The sequence below is a fragment of the Paramormyrops kingsleyae genome, chromosome 1 (genome assembly GCF_048594095.1).
Source record: "Paramormyrops kingsleyae isolate MSU_618 chromosome 1, PKINGS_0.4, whole genome shotgun sequence".
In the NCBI taxonomy this organism is placed as follows: Eukaryota; Metazoa; Chordata; class Actinopteri; order Osteoglossiformes; family Mormyridae; genus Paramormyrops; species Paramormyrops kingsleyae.
In genome coordinates this window covers 18,296,161-18,318,635 of record NC_132797.1, presented here as the reverse complement: position 1 = coordinate 18,318,635, position 22,475 = coordinate 18,296,161, and the positions used below count along the sequence as shown (strand labels likewise).

Sequence of the window (22,475 nt, the reverse complement as noted above, 5' to 3'; positions counted from 1 at the left end):
TTGCTCTAGGCTTGTCTCCTTTGCTCGAGGCTAAACAGATTCAGCTCAACTAACCACTCTTCATAAGACAATGCTTCTGCGCAGTTTGAAAAAGATCCATCAAATACTTCATGAGTTATCTTGGTAATGGAATCAAGTGTCTGGAACTTCTATTTTTTGGTATTACTATGTGGCACTGCTTGACTTTTCATGTGATCTTTCAATATATACTTAGAATTTACAATGAAATATAGCATTCTGACAGATTATACCAGAACTATTCAAATCATTGTCCTTAACGGCCCAGTCACTGCTGATTTTCCAGCTTTCCTTGAACCTGGTGTGAAGCCTCTGTGACCAATCAGAATCACTAATTATCAAACTAAGTACCTGAGTGAACTGAGAACAAGGCCTGGATTTGGATTTGAGGGCCAGATATGAAGAGCTCTGGATTATACTGTTCAGAGTGGTGGGGGATGGTTCCTAGAATATATTTGAGGCAACATATGACATAAGGCTGGGAGATACCCTATAGTGGATGCCATTATTATGAATAACACTTTGGCACAGAGACAGAGCAAATAATAAAATATGTAAAATATAATCACCATGGCAGCAGCCCCAATAAACAAGCTCTCCTTCCAGAAGTCCAAATCTCAACCCATACAATGTGTCTGCAAAGTTTGGAAAAGATCCAACAAATAATTTTTGAGTTATCATGATGACAATCAAGTGTCTAAGGCTGCCCTTCTCTTTGATATCACAATGTGGCACTACATTAATTCAGTTGGAATTAAGTCTTTTTGAGTTATCATGCTATAGGCATGTGTCTGAGACTGCCCAATTTTTGCTATCACTACGCGGTACTGTTTTTTGAGGCAATCCAATTTGTCACCCATACAATGTGTCTGTAAAGTTTGAGAAAGATCTGTAAATTACTTTTAGAGTTATTTTTTTCACAAGACCAAGTGCCTTCTGCAGCTACTCTTTCCTTCTTGCTACTCCATTTTTGGGAAAATGTGTCTCAAATTGAAATTAGCTATAGATCTTTGTCCTGTGAAGCAGTAATAAGATTCACCAAATACTTTTTGACTTTTTGATCACATTCTCAAATGTCATCTGCTTTCAGCCAACCCTTTGCTTTTGCTTCAGTTTTGGGGCAAATTGTGTCACAATTTGATCAGTTCCAGTTCTTCAGGCATACAGCGTACCATGTTCAGCAGTGAATCTCGGATCTGCATTATCATGGATGACCGTTGTGTTTGTGTATGGTGGCGCCGAGAGGAGAGAACCAATCCTGCCAGTGTTATGGAAAGAGACACTGGTGTTACTCCTGGCATCATGGAGTGAGGAGCTATAGAGTATGACCTTAGGTCATCTCTGGTAGTGATTCAGGGGACCCTGACGGCACAGCGCTACATCAGTGACATCCTGTGTCCGCATGTCTTACCCCACCTAAGACAGCACCCTGGTACAGTCTTTCAACAAGACAATGTCCGTCGACTCACAGCACATGTGTCTATGGACTGCCTGTGTCATGTTGAGGTCCTTCTATGGCCAGCCAGGTCCCCTGATCTTTCCCTAATCAAACGTGTGGAATCAGCTTGGACGTCAACTCAGACCCAGTGCCAATCTGCAGGATCTCGAGGGCCATTTACAACAGCTGTGGGCCGACTTGCCACAGGATATGATACAATGGTTGTATGACTCCCTTCCGCAGCATATCGCCACATGTATCCAGGCCTGGGTGGGTGCCACACCCTACTGACATGGGACCAGCAGTATGCCCATACTGCCAACTCTGTTGTCCGTTTGATCTGATATTATAATCATTGCGATACAGTCACATGACCTTTCACCACATGCAGATTCATTTAATTTCCACCACTCTGTCTGGGTGCTTAACTTTTTTGTCACTGAATGTACTTTTAGTTATTGCTTTAACAAATCATGTGTTTAAAACTGCCCTTTTTGCCATCAATATGAGGCACTGCTTCAATCGAGGGGTGATCTGCCTCAAAATGTAATAATTTCCAGTTTCTTACCCATATAATGCCTCTGCAAAGTTTGAAAAAGATCTGTTAAATGCTTTTTGAGTTATCTTCTTAACGCGAAAATGCCTGTGGTAGTGGACCGACCCAAAATCATATGTATTCGCCATCCCGGGAATACAATAACATACATTATTAACAACAACATGAAGAAATATAGAGTATTAAAAACTTAAATAAAAATATAAATCTAATGATAAAAATCATGACGTTGCCCCTTCATCTGGTTCACTTGGCAGTGCGCTGTGGAGCTGTCATGGTATGTGAGACAACAGACTCCAGGTAGGTATTCGACAAACAAAAAGGGAATTTTATTAAACCAGCACTGAACAGAACTAAACAGGGGCTGGAAAACAAACAGAACCGCAAAGAGTCAAAAAAGGGAGGACTGGTTGTCACACTCCGGCGTGCAGGCGAGCGGGGAAGCAGGTAAGCGGAGCCGTTCTCACGGATAAACAGGGGTTTTAATCAGCAAGACACACACACGCAGGAACATCCACGGACATTACAGTGACGGATCTGGGGAAACTAACTGAGACACGGACTAAATACAAAAGACTAGCCAGACATAACAGGACACAGGTGATCACAATCGGGGATGCACACGAGGTAATGAGGGGGGCGTGGCACACATCGGGATCGTACGGAGCTGGGCATGACACTGGTACAGGGAAGGGCATGGGCCACAGGAAGGTTGATGTCAATGTCCAGGCTGGGGGCAATGAGACAAACCGGTACTTAAACACAAAGACTAATGAGGGGCAACAAGAGCATTTTCTGTGGGTTTTACTACTATAGTGTTGTCAGTATGTTTTTCTTTTATATCACTTAAATTTCTTTCCCTAACAGGTGCTACAATATTTTGTATCTCGTTTGTTTCAAATGGAATAAGCGTTGAACCTGATTGCTAGTGCTCGTCGGATTTTCTATGCATTGTGCGCTGACCATGTACTCTCTGCTTGGCTGCATAAGGCGCACTGATGGGGGCAGAAAACTTAAAAAATCCTTCTTCTGTTTCACTTCTGTCAGAGAATTGAGTTCATTGAATATTTTTCTGTGGTGCGTCCTCCCTATCACAAATATTCGTCCATAGAAGCTGATAATGACAGCCAGACAACCAAACCAAAGTGGAAACAAAATATAGATTCCAAAACTGTTGTAGGAAGATATGCGTTCTAAATACACCCCTCTGCATTGCATAAATGTTGGGGCATCATCGACCGCCATTGTCGACACAAATGATAAAGGTATTGACATCATTCAGTGGCCTGTACCATGAAGCGGGGTTACTGGCATATCGGGGTAACTTGTCGGATTTAAGGTACCACAGTTTAAATGGATTTCATATTTGTTCACTTACATTTTGTCCAGACCACCTTAAATCCGACAAGTTACCCCGATAAGCCAGTAACACTGCTTCGAAGTACAGGCCACAGCTCAATGCAATACAAAACACGATCCGTTTTCTGCGCTGTCTGGTTTTGAAGGGGTTCGTGATCGCTTGGTACCCCTCGACATTGATGCCTGCTAAAATTACCAGCTGCATGCAGCAGCTGAAGGAGAAACACACTATTTGTGCGTAACAGAGCAGGATTCCCAGGTCGTCATCTGCATGAAACTGCAGTGAAATTCTAAGGAGTAATGGGCAGTCGATGATGCTCCTGAAGAGATCAATTATTGCGAGGTTGGCGAGGAGCGCATTGTTGGATGTCTGCAGGGACTTCTGACGATACAATGCCCAGATAACAAAGCCATTTGCACAAATGCCAGCGAAAAAAGTGATGAACAAAGCCACAGAACTAACTGTGACCTCCGCTGTGTACCGCAATAACCAGATGGTATCGAAAAACAGACACACAGGACAGATTAGGGCTTGATCTTAAAAGTATTTATTTTTATTTTATTCCCAAGCACAACAAAAGGGTTAAATAACTCCAAATGCCCCAGGTAGTGGGTTCAATGATGACCTATGGCTTTCAGAAGGTGGTCCAAACCCTTGGCCAATACCCCTGTTACAGCCTAAGATCATGGTTATGATGGCCCCACTTATGTGTCAAATTATTTGTCATTTCTGAATATGGAGCAAGGGTAGACATTAACTTTTTCACAGGTGTCATTGATGTAATATGAATGTCTTCAGTTGATGAGTTGGAGCTTGGTGTCTCTCATTGCAGATAAACCCCCAACTACTGCCAGCTTGACATGTGATTTGGCTCCCCACTCTCGGGCTATTTTGAATCTTCCCGGAGGATCATGCCACTTGGGAATCTGCAATTACCATTATAGTCATGTCTGGGCATCCGTCCCCATTGATAATTTATTCACAACTAATTTTAATTGGAGATAAATCATAAAAATCAGAAAATGCAAACACAAGTTTAAAAGCCAGATTTCACTCGTGTCTGTTTTTAATCATTTTTTAAATATATTTTTCTATTGTATTCCTGTGCTATTGTATTTGGTACAGTAAGTAGGTATTTCATTCACTAAACTTCTTTACCGCTTAACTTATACAGGGTCATGGGTAGTGTTCATTTCATTGATGAAAACAAAGATTTTTTTATTGATGAAAATGAGAAGATAAGAAATAATTTATGTTTGTAAAAACTGTGTTGAAATGCATTGGCACTTTTGTCAATTAATATAAATGTGACGAAAATGTCAGGAAGAAACCAATTGAAATCTTTATCTGTAAAGGCTGCATTTCAAACTTCGTGCCATGCCATAATAATGGCTTTACATATGTTTCCCTCAAGAATGTAGAGCGGGTAGTGGTACATCTGTGTGTGCGCGTGTAGACAGAAAATTGCGTGAAATTTTCAAAAATTTGAAAAAGATGTATTAGTTAGTTATCCATCTCCACTTCAGTCGGAGCATAGTGCCTTCTCTGTACAGTGCCCTCAGTAACATTTGGGACAAAGACACATTTTTCCCGGATTTACCCTTCTGTTCCACAGTTTCAAATAGAACAATTCAGACTTGATTAAAGTGCACATTCTTGGAACATTTCGCATTCTTTGCGCTACATGCCTCCAGAGGGTCTAACTTATCTGTCAGAGATTCATATGATCCTTCCTTGCAATGCTTTGTAACATATTCGATGGCCCACTCCATCATTGTAGGTTCTGAGTATGAATTTAAACTTTCACAGTATAAACTTATTTGTTTATACTGGTGGTTTGCCTCAAGAACACAGGGTTAAAATGTTCGGAACCCTACTGGTGCTTTCTTACCAAAGCCCAGGTCCTCTACAAACACACCTCCTGTTTACCCTCCTGTACTGATAATCAGGTCAAACCAGGTGAAGTCTTGAATTACTCCTTATTTCCTATATTATTTTACTGTTCGTTTGCAGATGTCTGATATCACGAACCAGTTATACTCACAAGTGTGATTCTTTCTGGGTCCTTCAATTCGGAGAAGAAGGTGGTACATCTGGAATTAAGTTTTCTGGTCAGTCTTCTCTCTTAGGTGAAGAAATCTTCTCTCTTCTTGAGGAAAATGTTAGCCAAAAAAAGTTTCTGCAAAACAATGGTTTATTGAACAGTAAAAATAATATAATGTAATACAGTGTATAAATACACCGGGTATTGAAAGGCAATTCAAATACAAATTAAGCACAGTTCTTCACTCCCCTTCACTTTTGGACCCCAAAAGTCCCTCCCCAACTGTGTGTAAGTGTTGTGAGTGAAGGGTGACCTTCTGGAATGTGAGGAGCCTGAGGCAGGGATGAGACAGGACAGGATGGAGACAAGAGGTAACTCAGTCTGGCCACTGGCCTTCTCTGGCCACTGGCAATTCAGTTACTTCCTTATCACCCTAGTGGTGCCGACTGGAACCCCATTCTCTCCCTGACTTTCCCCAAGATCATAATTTGATAACCCTGTCTGTATTCAAATGATCAACCTAGAACATAGGGGCATCTTTACCACTTTTCTTTACAGGTGCGTGAGTGTGACCTGCGATTGGTTAGGCCCCATCCGGTTTTGGTCCCTACCTTGCATCCGCAGCCCATGGGATAGGCTCCGGACCACCCACAACCCTGGATATGATAAGCGGTTTCAGAAATGTTCAGATTTTCTGATTTAACCCCTGCTTCCAAGTCTACATACAGTATGACCACAAAAGACTAATAACATTCAGTTAAAAACATTTATTGACTAACATTTCCGAGTGATTCATCATTCCGTACTCAGAATTTGGGAAAAGCTGGTGTGTGGGACGAGCACAGATTAGATGGGGGGAGAAGGTGACGGGGCTGTCCAGGGCTGTCGTTTGCGACAGCACCGACTTATAATTTATTATGAGCAGGACCGCGAAGGTAACTCGTACTAAGGTAATCACACCGTATTTATTACGGTAAAGGTGTTTACCCAGGGATGTGCAGTCTTCATACCGCAAAAACTTGTATGTTTGTAGTGCACTATTATTATATAAAGTGATATACAGTATTTGTTACAGCAGATTCGTATTTCAGCATCGAAATGGTATTCGTCCAATGGAACACAGCAACGACTAATTGATTGTGTTAAGTAGGACATGGAAGATTCCGATTGGAATTTTGGAAGTGATTGGTTATTTCGCGTGGTGTGTCGCAATTGGCTTTGCCGCCTTTCCTCGGGTCCCAGGAACAGAGGAACATTCTGGGAGGAAGCGGGGCTGACTGGGGTCTGGAAGTTAGTATTGCAGTGAAGGCGATAATCAGCGTCTGTCTTTGTTTTTAATAAAGTAAAAGAAGTAGAATAATAAGCATGAAACGACTGTGGATTATTGGTTTTGTTTGTGCTCTTCTTGCATTTGGTAAGCATAGCCGTGATTTGGCTTCCTGGCAGCGCTTACAGCAATTTTACAGATTGCCAGTTTATTGGCACACTTGCTTTCGGAGTTTTTTTTTTGTTTGGTTTACAGATAAGACGGTAGTTAATGTCAGGCAGAATGATAATCTGTTGATCGCTTTAAACCGAGCAGCGACCTGCATGTTGTTATTATGACACTGTGTCGCGTGTTTCCAGAACTTTCCCTCGGGTTGTGTTAAGTTGCTGTTCGAGAGACTGACGTAAACCAACTTAAAAACAAGTCTCCTAAAAATATTCTTCAAACAAGCGTTACTCGGTATGATTTCATTCCAGGCGTTTTTTCTCCCGTACGTTTCCTTGCCCACGGATCCTTTAAATGCGGTGTAATCAGCGTGGGACGCCAGAATGCTCTCCCGATCATGCACGCTTCTCCTGCGCATTTTAGGCAGGACATGTCACATTGTACAAAACGATTATCTGATTGGCTTTGTACCACGTAAACTGGTGTTGTATAATCGCCAGCCTTTTCAGCGTAGTGATTTGCTTTTAAGGGTAAACATCCCTTTTTGGAACTTGTTGACCTGTTGGTGCTAATGTAACTCAATCAGAATAGTTTCTTGCAAAGCACGTTCACACATGCAAGGAATAACACCAGAGACCTGATGGAGGTGGGCTTTGGGGGTCCGCGCTTTGTAGCATGTTTCTGTTTTTTCTTGTTTTATTTTACCATTTAATGTCTTTTTTGAGTTGATTATTGTGATGTATCATGTTTCAATTTTTATCAGTAATCTTTTGTTTATTATACATAACTGTTGGCACCATGCCAAAACAAAATCCTTGTGAGGATCGATGATAAATTTAATTCTGGAAAGTCCTGTGGATTGGTTTGATTGGTAATAAGGTTGCACGTAACATTTCTCCCCCTGCAAAATCTTATAACTGATGTTTTAGGCCTGCTTTGGTTTCTTTGTCTTTTTCAAGCAGTATCAGTTAAAGCAGACAATATCTACACTGATGGGTCAGTGGAAGAGGAGCTGGGGAAAAGCCGGGATGGCTCCAGAACTGATGATGAGGTGGTTCAGAGGTCAGTGTTGTCATGGGGACACGTGTCTCTGCGAATTGGCCTGATTGATGAAAGAACTTCCTCATTCCTCTGCTTAGCTGTTTGTCACTCCCTGAATGGTCCAGTTATTGATCCAATAGTAGCTTCCATGGGGATCTATGGTTTGTGGGTGCGATGTCAAGCACTTTCTGAAGTCTCATGTGAGAGCGGTGACTTGGAGGGGACATAAGTGGAGTGAGAGGGGAGAGAGGATGGAATGGGTGGACCTGACTACGCTTTACTACACAGGGAGGAAGAGGCTATCCAGCTAGATGGCCTGAATGCATCGCAGATAAAGGAAATTCGGGAGAAATCAGAAAAACATGCCTTCCAGGCCGAGGTGAACAGGATGATGAAGTTGATAATCAACTCTCTGTACAAGAATAAGGAGGTGGGTAGTGAATTCCTCCTAATCTATAGGGAAGTTCCTAGTCTTCCTTCATACAGAGCATTAGTATTTAGTGTGACAAATTAAAATTAAGGGACAGAGTATTGTACTCGCTATCACTGGTTATGTAGCTCAGTATACAGTATACTGTAAATTTTAAATCTTGGGGTAAATGTGGATTGCTGGTTGCAGAAGGGATATAAGAGGCAGCTGAACATTTTGCTGATGGTGCATGTCCATTGAATCATATATGTTTTATGGTGCAACTGTAGTTAATTTTAATTCTGTGTTAAGATTTTCCTTAGAGAGCTTATCTCCAATGCTTCTGATGCCCTGGACAAGATTCGCTTGCTTTCCCTGACTGATGAGAACGCTCTCGCTGGAAATGAGGAGTTGACCATTAAAATAAAAGTAGGTCAACCTTGAATTTTTATCTTTTAATGGCCACATATAAGTAGCATTTTTACAAGTACAGACTTGAAATGCTATGGGCTTTTTAATTTTTTCATACTGGCCTCTCTTAATAGGGAAGAAGAACATGGGTGCTTGTTGGAGTTGTGCCTTACTCAAATTTTCATATCTATAGGCTGACAAAGAGAAGAATGTATTGCATATTACAGATACTGGAATTGGAATGACCAAAGAGGACCTGGTGAAGAACCTGGGCACCATTGCAAAGTCTGGCACCAGCGAGTTTCTCAACAAGTTAACAGAGATGCAGTTGGAAGACCAGTCCACCTCTGAGTTAATTGGACAGTTTGGTGTTGGTTTCTACTCTGCCTTCCTTGTGGCCGACAGCGTCATTGTTACCTCAAAGCACTACAATGATACACAGCACATTTGGGAGTCTGACTCGAATGAGTTCTCGGTGGTCACGGACCCTCGTGGGAATACCCTAGGCAGGGGCACCACCATCACGTGAGTTTTTCCTTCCTGGTATTGCGGGTTGAAATTCAGTATTAGTTTTATCATTTGCAAAACACTTGGAGGGGGGAGGCAAAGAAGTGAACCAAATAACGCTCTTAAACTATATTCCATTTTAAGTCTTATCTGTTAAATGCCTTTAATCCAGATTTTCCCATGCATTGTTACTCTTTTTTTTTTTTTTCTTTCGCCTTTCTTGTTAAACTCTTGGCCATAGGGAATTATTTATTAAATACACTCTTTTTAATAGGTTGGTCATGAAGGAAGAGACATCTGATTACCTGGAGCTAGAGACTATTAAAAACTTGGTGAAGAAATACTCCCAGTTCATCAATTTTCCCATCTACGTGTGGAATAGCAAGGTAAATGAAAGATGACTTTTAACAGGTGAACTTGCGAAAGATATTAATTCATAATTTATTATGCTTTCATAGCCAAATTGCTTAAGGTTTGTTCAAAATTTCAGACTGAAACAGTTGAGGAGCCTTTTGAAGACGATGATGTAGAGGAGAGCAAAAAAGATGCTGGTGAAGATGAAGCTGAAGTAGAAGAGGAAGATGAGGACAAACCAAAGACCAAAAAGGTTTGTTGTTCAAAGTTGTACCTGGCATGCATTAGTTCTGAGCTCCACTGAATACTGTACTGTGAAGTGAGAATTAAAGTATTTATGGGTACCTTTTAGGTAGAGAAGACTGTATGGGATTGGGAGCTGATGAATGATATTAAGCCAGTCTGGCAGAGACCTGCCAAGGAGGTAGAGGAGGATGAATATAAAGCCTTCTACAAGTCCTTCTCGAGGGTATGTCTGTGTGTGACCTGCTTCTCCCTCACGGATCAACACATGCATGCTTACTCATTAATCTACCTGGCTGCAATTTCTTCAAAAGGATTCTGATGAGCCAATGTCCCACATCCACTTCACTGCTGAGGGAGAGGTGACCTTCAAATCCATCCTCTTTGTGCCTTCTGTGGCTCCTCGTGGACTTTTTGATGAGTACGGGTCCAAAAAAAGTAATTTTATCAAGGTACAGTAGTATACACATCTGCGCAACTCTTTGAGTAGGGTTTTTTTTTAAGGAACCCAAAACTACTTGGATGATACCCGTAGATAAATTGAACTACCTGCTTTCATTGTAAGTGATCCATAGATGGTGACTATGATGTGAGTAACGGCGTGGAAATGTTTATTTTAAATTATTATTTTAGCCTGTTGATGTATTTGGCTTTAATTGTTTTAATTGTTCATGGATCATTAATGGAACTGCTAAGGTATTGAAAAGATACTTTATTAATCCTGTAGCAAATTGCGGATATCCAGCTATATGGACACAGAAAGAATATGCCAATACTTTTCAGTTATATTCAGTGAAATCCAGGGCAGCTTTACATTAATGGCCTGACCACCTAAATCTCTTCATTTGCAGCTGTTTGTTCGAAGAGTGTTCATCACTGATGACTTTCATGATATGATGCCCAAATACCTGAACTTTATCAAAGGAGTGGTAAGTAACTGGAAACTACTTAACATGGCAGGTTAATTCTAATAAATAGCTACTTAGCAGGTTTATTGTCCCATCAGGTTGATTCTGATGACCTACCTCTCAATGTGTCCAGAGAGACGCTACAGCAACACAAACTATTGAAGGTAAGGTCCTGCATTTCCTGTTGACAGACTACATGGTTGTGGTTAACCTTTGAAACTTCAGCTCAACTCTAAATCCCTCTCCAGGTCATCCGCAAGAAGCTGGTGCGCAAGACCCTGGATATGATGAAGAAGATCACAGATGAGCAATATGAGAAGTTCTGGAAAGAATTTGGCACCAACATTAAACTGGGTGTCATTGAGGACCACTCCAACAGGACTCGTCTAGCAAAGCTGCTTCGCTTCCAGACATCCCACAATGACACTGTCCTTTCTGGCCTGGAGCAGTATGTGGAGAGAATGAAGGAGAAGCAGGACAAGATCTACTTCATGGCTGCGACCAGCAGGAAAGAGGTAAAACCTACTCTTGGCTGTACCTCATTTCATTTTAAAGGTACTGCTGACCAAACCTACAGGCTCTGTTTTTACTCGTATGTAGTAGAGGTGTCACGATTACTCAAACTCGATTATTAAAAAGAGGAGGGACTGAGTGTGCGCTGATTCCAGCGCATTGCCACACCCACCTCAGGGATGAGAACCCGAATGCAGCCGTGCGGCGGGTGATACTTCAGCACCACAATAGTTTAATGGAACAGTGTGAGTTTTTTTCCGGGTGACTGGTGTGCCAATCCTGCCACCAACCTCCAAATTTTCCCTGTAAGTTGGAGGACCTGCTTGCAGGGCTGAATGTAGATTAACGTCATGCCCAGGATGAGGCAATTGCAGGTTAAGGGCCTTGCTCAAGGGCCCAATGAAGTAGGATCACTCCTGGCATTCTCTGGCAGAAGGTAGACGGTGCATTTTTGATGAGGGTCCAAATAAAGAGCAAAAGCATCATTTGTGTGGAAGCACTTCACATTAAAAGTGAATGAGAATGTAGTCGTCTGTCAGTATTGCAAAGCAGAACATGAATATCACCACAGCACAACTGCAATGCAAATAGATCTTAAAAGAAGACATTCAGGTTTGACGGACTCGCCCAATAATGCAAGATTAGCCATAGATATGTCCAATTTAGCCTCAGAGTAGCCTAGCATGTCTTTGTCATCACTTAGACTTCATTTATTTTGTTTATTGTGATTCCTATATGTCTAAATAATCGCTGCAAAAACTACAAGTGACCTGTATCTGACTATAATTTGAACGCATCGGTTCTCATGCACACATTGATACATTTTTACATAGGTCAACTGTGTCACCAACATCAAAAAACGTCATATCTGTGGGACGCCTCATGGCATTAAAAATGGAGGCGTTAGTAGCTCACGCATGAATCCCACTTTGGGTGCAGGCTGATGATGTCAGCGCATGCGTAAAAGCAAAAAGCCACATGAATTCTGATCTGAGCGTTCACATTCAGGTCGCATGGCCACGAATCAGATACGTATGAGATTTAGTACCACATATGAAAGTGACACAAATCTGATTTGAAAAGATCAGATTTGTGTGTCCACACAGCCCTGAAAAGATCAGATCTGTGTCACATTAAGGCAAAAAATCCGATTTGGGTCACTTCACCATGGCAGTGTGAACGTAGCCTATGAATCAGTCAAAAAGGACAAAAATGATATGGTTGTGCAAAAGCAGCAGTGACAAACTTTAGACTGATTTTTTTAAAAGGCATACTAGGTCAGGGGTCTCCAACTCCGGTCCTGGAGAGCTACTATCCAGTAGGTTTTCTATCCTACTTGGCTTCTGATGAGCCACACTAGTTCTCAGGTAAATACCAGGAGCAGCTGTGGCTCATCAGAAGCCAAGTGGGACAGAAAACCTACTGGATAGTAGCTCTCCAGGACCGGAGTTGGAGACCCCTGTACTAGGTAATGCTGAAACGGAACCATCGTTAAAATTGCGAAGCTTGCCAAGTTTGGTTTCCTGTGACTAAGTAAATGTTATAACGCAATTTATTGGTGGTGTGAACTCAATGTGCAACCTGACTGCATGTGCATGAAATGCCATGTTGATATTAACATTGCACATCGTACAAGCCTAGAGAGAGAGTGGCAGACTGGGTAGCACTGTTGCCACACCCGGAGTTTGCATGTTCACCCTGAGTGCCTTTTTGACAGATCTGATGATTTCCTTATACTGTCCAAAAACATGAAACTGAAGTGAATTGGAGGACCTAAATTGAACATATGTGTGACTAAGTGTGAACCCTGCAACTTATGGTTGGTTCCTGCCTTGCCCAATTGCAATATAATATAATTTAATATAATATAATTGTTTCTGTGTGGAGTTCGCACGCTCTCCCCGTGGTCACGTGGGTATTCGCTAGGGGCTCCGGTTTCCTTCCACGGTCCAAAAGCATGAGGGATAGGTTGATCTGTGAGTCTAAATTGGCTAAATTGGCCCTGCGGTGTGTTGGTGACTGCCCAGGGTTGGTTCCTGCCCGCGACCCTAGTTGGGATTAATCGGTTTTGGAAAATGGAGGAATGGATATAAATGATTACTCGATGAATTGTCAGATTGATAGATTACTCAATTATTAATATAATCGATAGTGATGGCGCTAGTATGTAATGTGGCTGTTGTGCATCTGCAACTTGCAGGCAGAATCTTCTCCATTTGTGGAGAGGCTACTGAAGAAGGGCTATGAAGTGATCTACCTGATAGAGCCTGTGGATGAGTACTGTATTCAAGCCCTGCCTGAATTTGATGGCAAACGTTTCCAGAACGTTGCCAAGGAGGGTGTCAACTTTGATGAGACTGACCAGGCCAAGGAGAAGAGGGAGGCCCTTGAAAAGGAATTTGAACCTCTCACAACCTGGATGAAGGACAAGGCCTTGAAAGACAAGGTAGTAGGCTTTAAGAGTGACATGCTTATTAGCAGGCCACCTCATTTCCAGAATTTGAGCAAAGTGCCTGTTTTACGTATATTTAATCTGATCAGACCCATACCCGCTACAGATCGAGAAGGCTGTTCTTTCTCAGAGGCTGACCAAATCTCCCTGCGCACTAGTTGCCAGCCAATATGGCTGGTCTGGAAACATGGAGCGGATAATGAAAGCACAGGCCTATCAAACGGGAAGAGACATTTCCACAAAGTGAGTCTTTGCTTGGCCTTGTCTGTTTCTTACTGTATAATAGAGATACAGTGGTACCTCAGAACTTGAATTTAATCCGTTCAGAACTCCGGATCGAATGCTGAAAAGTTTGAGTTGTGATCGAATTTTCCCCATAAGAAATAATGGAAAACCAATTAATTGGTTTCTGACGCCAAAACATTACACCTAAATATGTTTTTTTAGCATTTAAACACAAAATGAACCGGATAAAACAAGAGCATATTCTGTACTAAACACATCTAAGCACATTTATCAAAACAGTAATTTGTAAAGTAAGAAAATAAATGTATCCAAACAACGTGTCCTGCCCCGATCGTCCACGCCTTCCGTGAGCCACGCCCCCTCGTTAACCCCGTGTGGAATCCCCTTGTGATCAGCTGTTTCTGGTTGTTGTCATTAGTCCTCTGTATTTCGTCCGCGTTTCAGGTTGTTTCCCCAGTCCGGTCATTGTATTGTCCGTCTGCGTTTTGCCTGCCTTACCTGTAATTAAACCCCGTATTCCCCGATACCCTGACGTCTGCGCCTTTGTCTCCGTTCCGTCCCCACTGGGCACAACAATATTATTATAATTAAACGTATTAATGGTTTATTAATATCAAAATAATTAAGAAATCTTTATTTTTAAATGTATTTTATTATATAATAATAATTACTGTTACTGTCTGTCACGCTCGTGGGTGAGCAGGCGGATAAACAGGCTCACGGAGTCGGAGGTTCGGGTAAACGAGACTTTAATGACGAGCAGGGTAGAAGAGAAGGGACGACACGTAACAACACTCAATGACCAACCCCGGAAACTGACACTGACAAGGACTAAATACGCTACACAAGCTAAGGAAAACGAGCAACAGGTGAGATCCATCAGGGAAAAACACGAGGTAATGAGGGGGGCGTGGCACACATGAGGGTCGGACGGAGCCGGGTGTGACAGAACCCCCCCCCAAAGGCGCGCACACCGGGCGCGCCAGGGGAGAGGCGACGGACGAGACGAACCGGGAAAACAGGACCCGGAAAACAAAGCAGAACGTCAACCAAAAACAGGGAACAGAACGGAGACGCAGAACAAGAACAGGGACAAGAAGAAGGACAAGACACTACACAGAACAGGGAAGGCAGACAGGCAGACAAGGACCGGAGACACAGAAGGAGGGGAGAAAGGCGGAACAAAAGGGCCAGGAGTGAACGGAGGAGACAGAGAGGGACGAGGAACAAAGGCAGGAGGGACAGACGGGAACGGAGGAGGAACAAAGGGAGCACGAGGGAGCCCAGGCGGGCGACGGGCAGCGGCCGGAGGGGCCGCAGGGGAGAGGGAGGAGGGAGCAGGAGGGGACCACCCAGGGGCCAAGGGAACGGGGCGAGGGAGTGACGGAGGGGACACGGAGGGAGCAGAAGGGTACACCAGTGAAGGCAGGCAGGAGGGGGAAGCCGCGGCAGGCGGAGGCGCAGCCGGAGCCGGCGAAGGCGCCGTCCGACGCTTAGCCGGAACAGGGGGGCCCGGAGGCGACCGACAAGGAGCCGGAGGCGCGACCGAGGACCGGCACCGCGGAACCAGGGGGGGACCCGGAGGCGACCGCCGACCCCGAGCCGGAGGAACCGCAGGCGGCCCCGGAGCCCCAGCCAAGGCGAGCGAGGGCGAGCCAGGGGGCAGGGCGGGCGGGAACCGGGCCCCACGCCTATGGCCCCGTCCCTTTCGGGACACTGACAGGCGGGGTCCTAAGGGGCGTGGGTCCCTGCAGGGAGAGTGATCTGGGGTCCACAGGACGGTCCCCGAGGGATCCCACTCAAGGTCCTCCTCGGGGACAGGAGTCTGAGTCTCGGGCGGGGCCACGGGCGTGGCCATAGCAGCAGGCGGAGCCGCCGACGAGCCGGCCTGGACCGCCTGGACAGGCAAGCAGGGCTGGACCGGCGAGCAGGGCTGGACCGGAAAGCAGGGCTGGACCGGGGAGCTGCCAACACGGGATGCCGCGGGCAGAGCAGCGGCAGCAGCTGGCAATGCAGCCCCGGGCGCAGCCTCAGGCGGTGCAGCCAGAGGCAAGACGGGTGAGACGGGCAAGTCAGGTACGTGGCCAGCAGAGGGTGCTGCAGGCAGAGCAGGGACCACTGCAGGCGCCTCGGGCGTACGGTCAGCAGGGGGCGCCTCAGTGGGCGCCGCCAGCACGCGACCAGCAGGAAGTGCCGCAGCGGGCGTACGGTCAGCAGGGGGCGCCTCAGCGGGCGCCGCCAGCACGCGACCAGCAGGGGGCGCCGCAGCGGGCACCGCCATCACGCAGCCAGCAGGGGGCGTCGCAGCGGCCATCTCAGGCAGCTCAGGAGCCAGCAGGACCGGCAAGACCGGGAGTTCAGGAGCCGGCAGGACAGGCGAGACAGGTAATTCAGGTGCCGGCAGGACAGGCGAGACCGGCAGTTCAGGTGCCAGCAGGACAGGCGAGACCGGCAGTTCAGGTGCCGGCAGGACGGGCGCCGCCGTCACATGGCCAGCAAGGGGCACCTCGAAGGGCACCTTGGGTGTGCGGCCAGCAGGGGGCGCCTCGTCGGGCGCCGCAGTCACTTGGCCAGCAGGGGGCGCCGCAGCGGGCGCCGCCAGCACGCGGCCAGCAGGGGGCGCCGCAGCGGGCGCCGCCAGCACGCGGCCAGCAGGGGGCGCCGCAGCGGGCACCGTAGGCGTAGCGGTGGTAGCTGCCGGGACTGCAGGCGGGTCCGGCAGGACAAGCGGGTCAAGCAGGACAGGCGGGTCAAGCAGGACAGGCGGGTCAGGCGGTGCCACCGCTGGCAAAGCGGCGGCAGCTGCAGCAGGCGGCGGTGCAGCCGCGGGCTGATCGGCGGCAGCAGCAGCAGCAGCAGGCGGTGCAGCCGCAGGCAGAACGGCGGCAGCAGCAGCAGGCAGCGCAGCCGCAGACAGAGCGGCGGCAGCAGCAGCAGGCAGCGCAGCCGCAGGTAGAGCGGCGGTAGCAGCAGCAGGCAGCGCAGCCGCAGGCAGATAGGCGGCCGCAGCAGCCAGTGTTGCTGACAAGTCCGAAGCAGCCAGGTCCGGAGCCAGCAGGTCCGGCATGGATACGCCGGGGTCCATCCCTGTAAGGACGGCATCCGCGGCGTTTTCCCAGGCGGGGAGAAGGGAGCATGCTCCCAAAGAGAGCGTCGGGGCGGTCGTCTTTCCTTTTCCCCGGCGTCTCGTCTTTCTCGGACGAACAGGGCTCTCTAGGACCCCGGGAGGGTCCCTCTCCTGGGTGCGTTGCCCATGCTGTTCTTCGGAGCGGGGGGGGTGACCGGCCGAAGCCGCGTTACGCTCAGGTGTGCGTTGCTGACGAGACGATCGTAGCGGCGGTGGTGAAGCGGGACTCCTTCCCGGCTCGCTAGCGACCGGGATCGAGGCAGGCGGTGAGTCGGGGGGCGGCTCCCAGGAGGCGTACCCCAAGGGGCCAAGCCAGGCGGCCGCCCTCTTCCTCAGCTGCTTGAGGTGTTCTCCCACCTTGTCCTGCAGCTGTTCCTCGCCAAGCTCGTGCCTCTGTCTCAGGAGCGCCCAGCACTTCTTCACCAGAGGGCGGGCGATCGGGTCTCCCTGGAGCTCCAGCATGGTCGTCCACCATACTACCTCGTCGTCGAGGGGTATCTGCTCCCAGGCAATGCTGAGCGCTTTCGGAAGGTTGGTCATTCTGTCACGCTCGTGGGTGAGCAGGCGGATAAACAGGCTCACGGAGTCGGAGGTTCGGGTAAACGAGACTTTAATGACGAGCAGGGTAGAAGAGAAGGGACGACACGTAACAACACTCAATGACCAACCCCGGAAACTGACACTGACAAGGACTAAATACGCTACACAAGCTAAGGAAAACGAGCAACAGGTGAGATCCATCAGGGAAAAACACGAGGTAATGAGGGGGGCGTGGCACACATGAGGGTCGGACGGAGCCGGGTGTGACACTGTCTATCATTGTCTAAATGTGTTTTTACTGTCTAAATATATGTATTCAGTTAGTGTAAACATGCACGGTGCTATCATAGCTAATGCGAGGCTGAGACTGAAGCTTTACCCTTTGTTTCCGCTGAGAGACATGCCGCGTGACTTATTTCCCCGCGCGTACAAGTTATCTTAGGTCGGCGTTCACGGTAGGGCTGGACTGGGACCAAAAAATGGCCCTGTCATGGCGGCCCACTATGATTATTTATACGATATGCGAGAGCACATGACATACCAGAGGATATATGTGCACGTTGCGTGATTTCAAAAATTAAAATAAAGCGCAGCGGCCTACAAGGAAGAGAGTAACCATGTTAAAAAAAATTATATGCTCTTTCACTACTCAGGGATTCATCTTGGGGGAGATGGCCACAGTGTCACAATTCCCACCTTGAAGTGAAAGAGGATGTCAAAAAAACACAGAGAGAGTGAGAGAGGCAGGAATGTTCATTTCACTAGTGTTATTTCTCTGGTTACCTATCAATGATAAATAATCCATTTCAGCAAAGCAAAGTTTTACTAATATTACATGATAACTGTAAGCTGTAACACCTGCAAACTGTAACTTTATGACAAGCTAAAATACCACTAAGTTGGACACCAAATCTACTCATAGCATTATTTAAAGGCAATTAAGGCAATTCTTAATTGCCTTGCTCTATAAAGGCAATTCTCTCTCTCTTATACACACACAGTTTGTGCACAAAACTTTAGTTTTGTACGCAAATGACACATAACTCTATAGGCTAATATTATTATCCATTTTTCAAGTCTGACTGAAATAAATAAGTCTTGTAATAGTTTCCTATGTTGAGCATTTGCACACTTTTGGCCCAGATACTATTTAGTAAAGATGTGTCTCCAATCATTTATCACTTTAAAATTGTATTGTAGCACCAGCGGGGCGCATGTCCCAGCATGCCCCGCCTGCATGTTGTAAATAGCCCTTGTATTGTTGTTATTGTTAATGGTTATATTCCTTATTGTCACGCGTGTGTTTGCCCATGTCTTGCGTGTACCCTGTCCGATGCTCGTGTGTAATTAGCTTCTGTAATTATCTCCCACCATGTGTGTATCTTAGAGTTCAGCGTCTGACAACCCTGTGTTTCTCATGCGTAATTGTTTTGGTGCTCTGTGGGTGCCTGAAGTAGTCTTTCTTCAAGACTAGCAATAAAGCGCGTGTTCGTCTGTCTCTGCTCCCGTGGTTCCTTGGTCCACCCATCGTCACAGTATTAATTCTAACACTTGTAACATTTTTCTTCTTTTACGTTTTCTGTTTCAATCCATTATTATTACACACATCCCAAAACATTGTCATTGTTAACTTTGTGTGCAAGCTTACGTGTAGGCAACCCCCCCTCACTTGCTCTCTCTCTCTCTCACACACTCACACTCACTCACACACACACACACACACACACACACACCAGCCCTTTGCTCTCCCTACATGAAACGTCCCTCTTCTTTAACATTTCGGCTACTTTTTACCGGGCTGGACAGAAGCTAATCGAATCGCTTCCTCAATCTTTCCCTGGGCCACGTCTCTCTCTTCATCCTCCTCCTCCACCGTATCTCCCTGAATCGCTAATTCTGCCTCCTCCTCCGGCCCTGCACCAGCTGCTGCAGCAGTAAAACTTGTGGTGGCAAACATATCGGTAAGTTTTGTGCATTTTGCTGCATCCACTTGAAGACTTTTTTGCTCTTTTCTCTGAGCTTTTGTGCGCCGCCCTTGCACTTTTTTGATTTCTCGATAGCCACTCCTCTCCAGCTCTGGTCAGCTCAAATGGCAAAATTTGATAACCTTGGTTAAAAAGGGGACGGAGGGGCGGGTCAAGGAGGGCTGAGAGATTTCACTGGATTAGCCCAATGTCCTTCAAGAAAATCAACCAATGGGACGTCGCGGTCGATAAAAAATATTAATAATATACTTTTTTGGGAAAATTGGGTAAAACAGCCCCAGGCCGGCCCAAAAATGTGTGTCGGCCCACCGGGCATTGCCCGGTATGCCAGATGGCCAGTCCAGCCCTGGTTCACGGTTTGACTTCTGAGATTCAGATCGAGCTCTAGGTAATTTTTTTTCGAACTGGTTGGTTCCAGAACTGAGGTACCACTGTATATGAACCATGTATACCAACTCTCATGCTTTTTAAATTTTTTTGTAGTTACTATGCAAGCCAGAAGAAAACTATAGAAATCAACCCCAGGCATCCTCTCATCAAGGAGATGCTGAAACGAGTTTCAGTAAGTTGTCATTTCTAGATAAAATTTCTCCTGTGTGCACCGTGTGTGTGTGTTGACTGTTCCCTCTTAAACAGCCCATGATTAAGCCATGATGAAAGAGAGCTACATTAAATACTGATTCATGCTAAAGTAAATGGAACATAAGGACTTAAGTTTTTGTTCCTTTATTTAATACTGAAGGCTGCTTTGATTTAACTGACATACATATGCTTCTGTAGACAAAAGTATATTGGCAATAACATAACGCTGTTGCTGTTCTTAAATTCTTTGCTCCGTATTAAATGGAAATTGTTAATATGCATTAGTCCTGCATATTTATTTTCTATTTTCCTTGGATATACTACCTTGGCCTTCTATAAGCACATAAGAGACACAATGCAAATGCGCCTCTCATGCAGGCTGACCCAGAGGACCAGACTGCTGCAGACCTTGCAGTAGTGCTGCTTGAAACTACCACCCTGCGCTCAGGCTATGAGCTGGCAGACACTAAGGCTTATGGAGAGCGGATAGAGCGGATGCTGCGACTCAGCATGAACGTAGATGTCAACGAGCAGGTTCATATCATAGCCTCCATTAGCTTTAGTCCTGAACTGAAAAGATCAATTCCATCGCTACTAGAGATTCTGCAGTCTTTACGTAGTGGCCTCTAGTTAATGAGAAGCTGTACATTCCCCTGCAGGTGGAGGAGGAGCCAGAGGAGGAAAATGAGGAACCTGTAGAGGATGATGCTGAGGAAGAGGAGTTTAAATCTGAGGAAGAAGTGGTGAGTCTGGCTGGTTTTCACAGGATGTGCTGACTTGAATGTGTAAATTGTAAACGTTTCACTGCAAAGAAGTTCATCTTAAATTGCTTATTAGCATTAAAAAGCATTCGTCTTCTATTAATGCATAAAAATTGCAACTTGGTTCATGACTATGTCCCTTTGTATAATCTTTCGGTGTATTTCGAATGGTACAATTAGGAGAAATGTTTGGATTGGTTGGGGTTGTGCTGCCATCTGACTGTTCTTTGCCCTGGTAGGACACCACAGACAAGGATGAGCTGTAATTCACAGAGCACAAGGCACTGGAGTAGGACTAGCAGGTGTTGGATTGGAATAATCGGAGCCATCTTCAGCCTGGGTGGGGGAAATCGGAGATTAACTAGGACACCTGCGGCTGGGTTTTTTTTTTTTTAAAGCTCTATTTTGTGTAAATTTAATATTTAACAGATGCTTTTATTATACTGTCATGAATTATTAAATGTTCCTTGATGGGTGGCTAATGTGTATGCGGTTTGTTTGGGAGTTATGGAGCCATTATAGTTGAGTTCCCGAAAATGAAGGGTGTTGATTAATCTTCTATAACCAGGCACAGAGTCATAGTGATGATAATAATGACACTTTTGTGGGAAATTCTCTTTTGCCCTCCAGGACATACAGACACATATGTAGATAACCGCAGAGCTTAGCAGCAAAGGGTAGTGCCACCTACAGTGGCACTCATGGAGCTGGGGGTTAAGGGCCTTGTTCAAGGGCCCACGGACATGTGGCTATTCTACTGAGGCCGGGCTTGAACCAGCGACCTTCCCATCACAAGCACAGAGACTTAGCCAATGTACAATTATAGTCTTAAATTCTAACTAACGTTACTTAATGGAGACTATAAACACAAAAATTGCTACAAATCACTCAGATGACAACAAGAGTTCTTCAGGCTGAGGACCAGGACCTGTAGTCAGCGATTAAATACCTAAATTATTTACTGATGGTTGTCCTGCTTAAACGTGATAGTTAACCCCACGGTAACACCTTTGGGCTTGGTAGGCAATTTGAAAGTAACAACATGGTTATGGTCTTAGCAAAGGACCATTTTCGAATAAAAGACAGTGGCTTGGGTCGTACATAAGCAAAGTGTAGTATTAGGCTTGGGCGGTATCAACTTTTTCATATCGTTCAAACAATACAATGTGGTATATGGTATTTTTAAAAAGTACCGAAATATGTAGGTATGCTGAGTTATACTGTCACATGAGGAAAAATGTATTAAATATATTTTCAGTTCATAAACAGCAAAATAATGTCTTCAAGTACAAACGTAAGCCAAACGTGTGATAATCATGGTGCAAGTGGATCGATGGACTCCAAGCCATGCTTTGTACATTTTTAAAAATACTTCACAGAGACAACCTGTCCTTAGTCTATGCAGCTATGTGTGTAGAAACAGGTTTTAAGCTCCACCGGGACCTATATCACGAAGTCCAACAAGTTATCTAGCTAACCAACAAAACTCACTTTGCGATAGAGGCCTTAGGTGTTAAACATTCAAAGGTATAAACACGCATTCAAACA

The 22,475-nt window shown here is 45.5% G+C and overlaps 2 protein-coding genes across 9 annotated transcripts; one reads left to right on the top strand and one right to left on the bottom strand.

Moving 5' to 3' along the window:
• Window positions 1-2,730: 2,730 nt before the first annotated feature.
• On the bottom strand, window positions 2,731-4,552 carry LOC111847023 (tachykinin-like peptides receptor 86C). The gene is made up of 4 exons (XM_072700290.1): window positions 4,531-4,552; window positions 3,458-3,845; window positions 2,976-3,219; window positions 2,731-2,742 (listed from the first exon to the last, which is right to left on the bottom strand). Exons 1-4 carry the CDS (start codon window positions 4,550-4,552, stop codon window positions 2,731-2,733), a joined length of 666 nt encoding a protein of 221 aa, XP_072556391.1.
• Window positions 4,553-6,281: 1,729 nt separating this feature from the next.
• LOC111847031 (endoplasmin-like) lies at window positions 6,282-21,764 on the top strand. Of its 8 annotated transcripts, none has more exons than XM_023817865.2 (18): window positions 6,282-6,366; window positions 7,808-7,910; window positions 8,178-8,319; window positions 8,611-8,727; window positions 8,903-9,234; window positions 9,491-9,602; window positions 9,707-9,823; window positions 9,923-10,039; window positions 10,128-10,265; window positions 10,665-10,742; window positions 10,820-10,885; window positions 10,970-11,236; window positions 13,435-13,680; window positions 13,793-13,929; window positions 20,068-20,146; window positions 20,545-20,700; window positions 20,826-20,909; window positions 21,167-21,760. In XM_023817865.2, the coding sequence occupies exons 3-18, from the start codon at window positions 8,278-8,280 to the stop codon at window positions 21,191-21,193; spliced, it is 2,115 nt and encodes a 704-aa protein (XP_023673633.2). In that variant the 5' UTR covers window positions 6,282-6,366; window positions 7,808-7,910; window positions 8,178-8,277; the 3' UTR covers window positions 21,194-21,760. The 8 variants fall into 8 exon arrangements, with proteins under 8 accessions (XP_023673633.2, XP_023673637.2, XP_023673632.2 ...); XM_023817869.2 differs by having other exon boundaries at window positions 6,339-6,366; window positions 7,811-7,910; XM_023817864.2 differs by lacking the exon at window positions 6,282-6,366 and adding an exon at window positions 6,579-6,830 and having other exon boundaries at window positions 13,558-13,680; window positions 21,167-21,764.
• The last annotated feature ends 711 nt before the right edge of the window (window positions 21,765-22,475 follow it).

Bases quoted from the DNA above. Each gene is read 5' to 3' on its own strand.
- LOC111847023 (XM_072700290.1), bottom strand. From the start codon at position 4,552: ATGACCCTGTATAAGTTAAGCG. The intron at 3,846-4,530 runs GTAAAGAAGTTT...TGCGGTACACAG, and splicing joins GACCCTGTATAAGTTAAGCG to CGGAGGTCACAGTTAGTTCT. The intron at 3,220-3,457 runs GTACTTCGAAGC...TATGCAATGCAG, and splicing joins ATTGCATTGAGCTGTGGCCT to AGGGGTGTATTTAGAACGCA.
- LOC111847031 (XM_023817861.2), top strand. From the start codon at position 6,782: ATGAAACGACTGTGGATTATTGGTTTTGTTTGTGCTCTTCTTGCATTT. The intron at 6,831-7,807 runs GTAAGCATAGCC...GTCTTTTTCAAG, and splicing joins TTGTGCTCTTCTTGCATTTG to CAGTATCAGTTAAAGCAGAC. The intron at 7,911-8,177 runs GTCAGTGTTGTC...TTTACTACACAG, and splicing joins GATGATGAGGTGGTTCAGAG to GGAGGAAGAGGCTATCCAGC.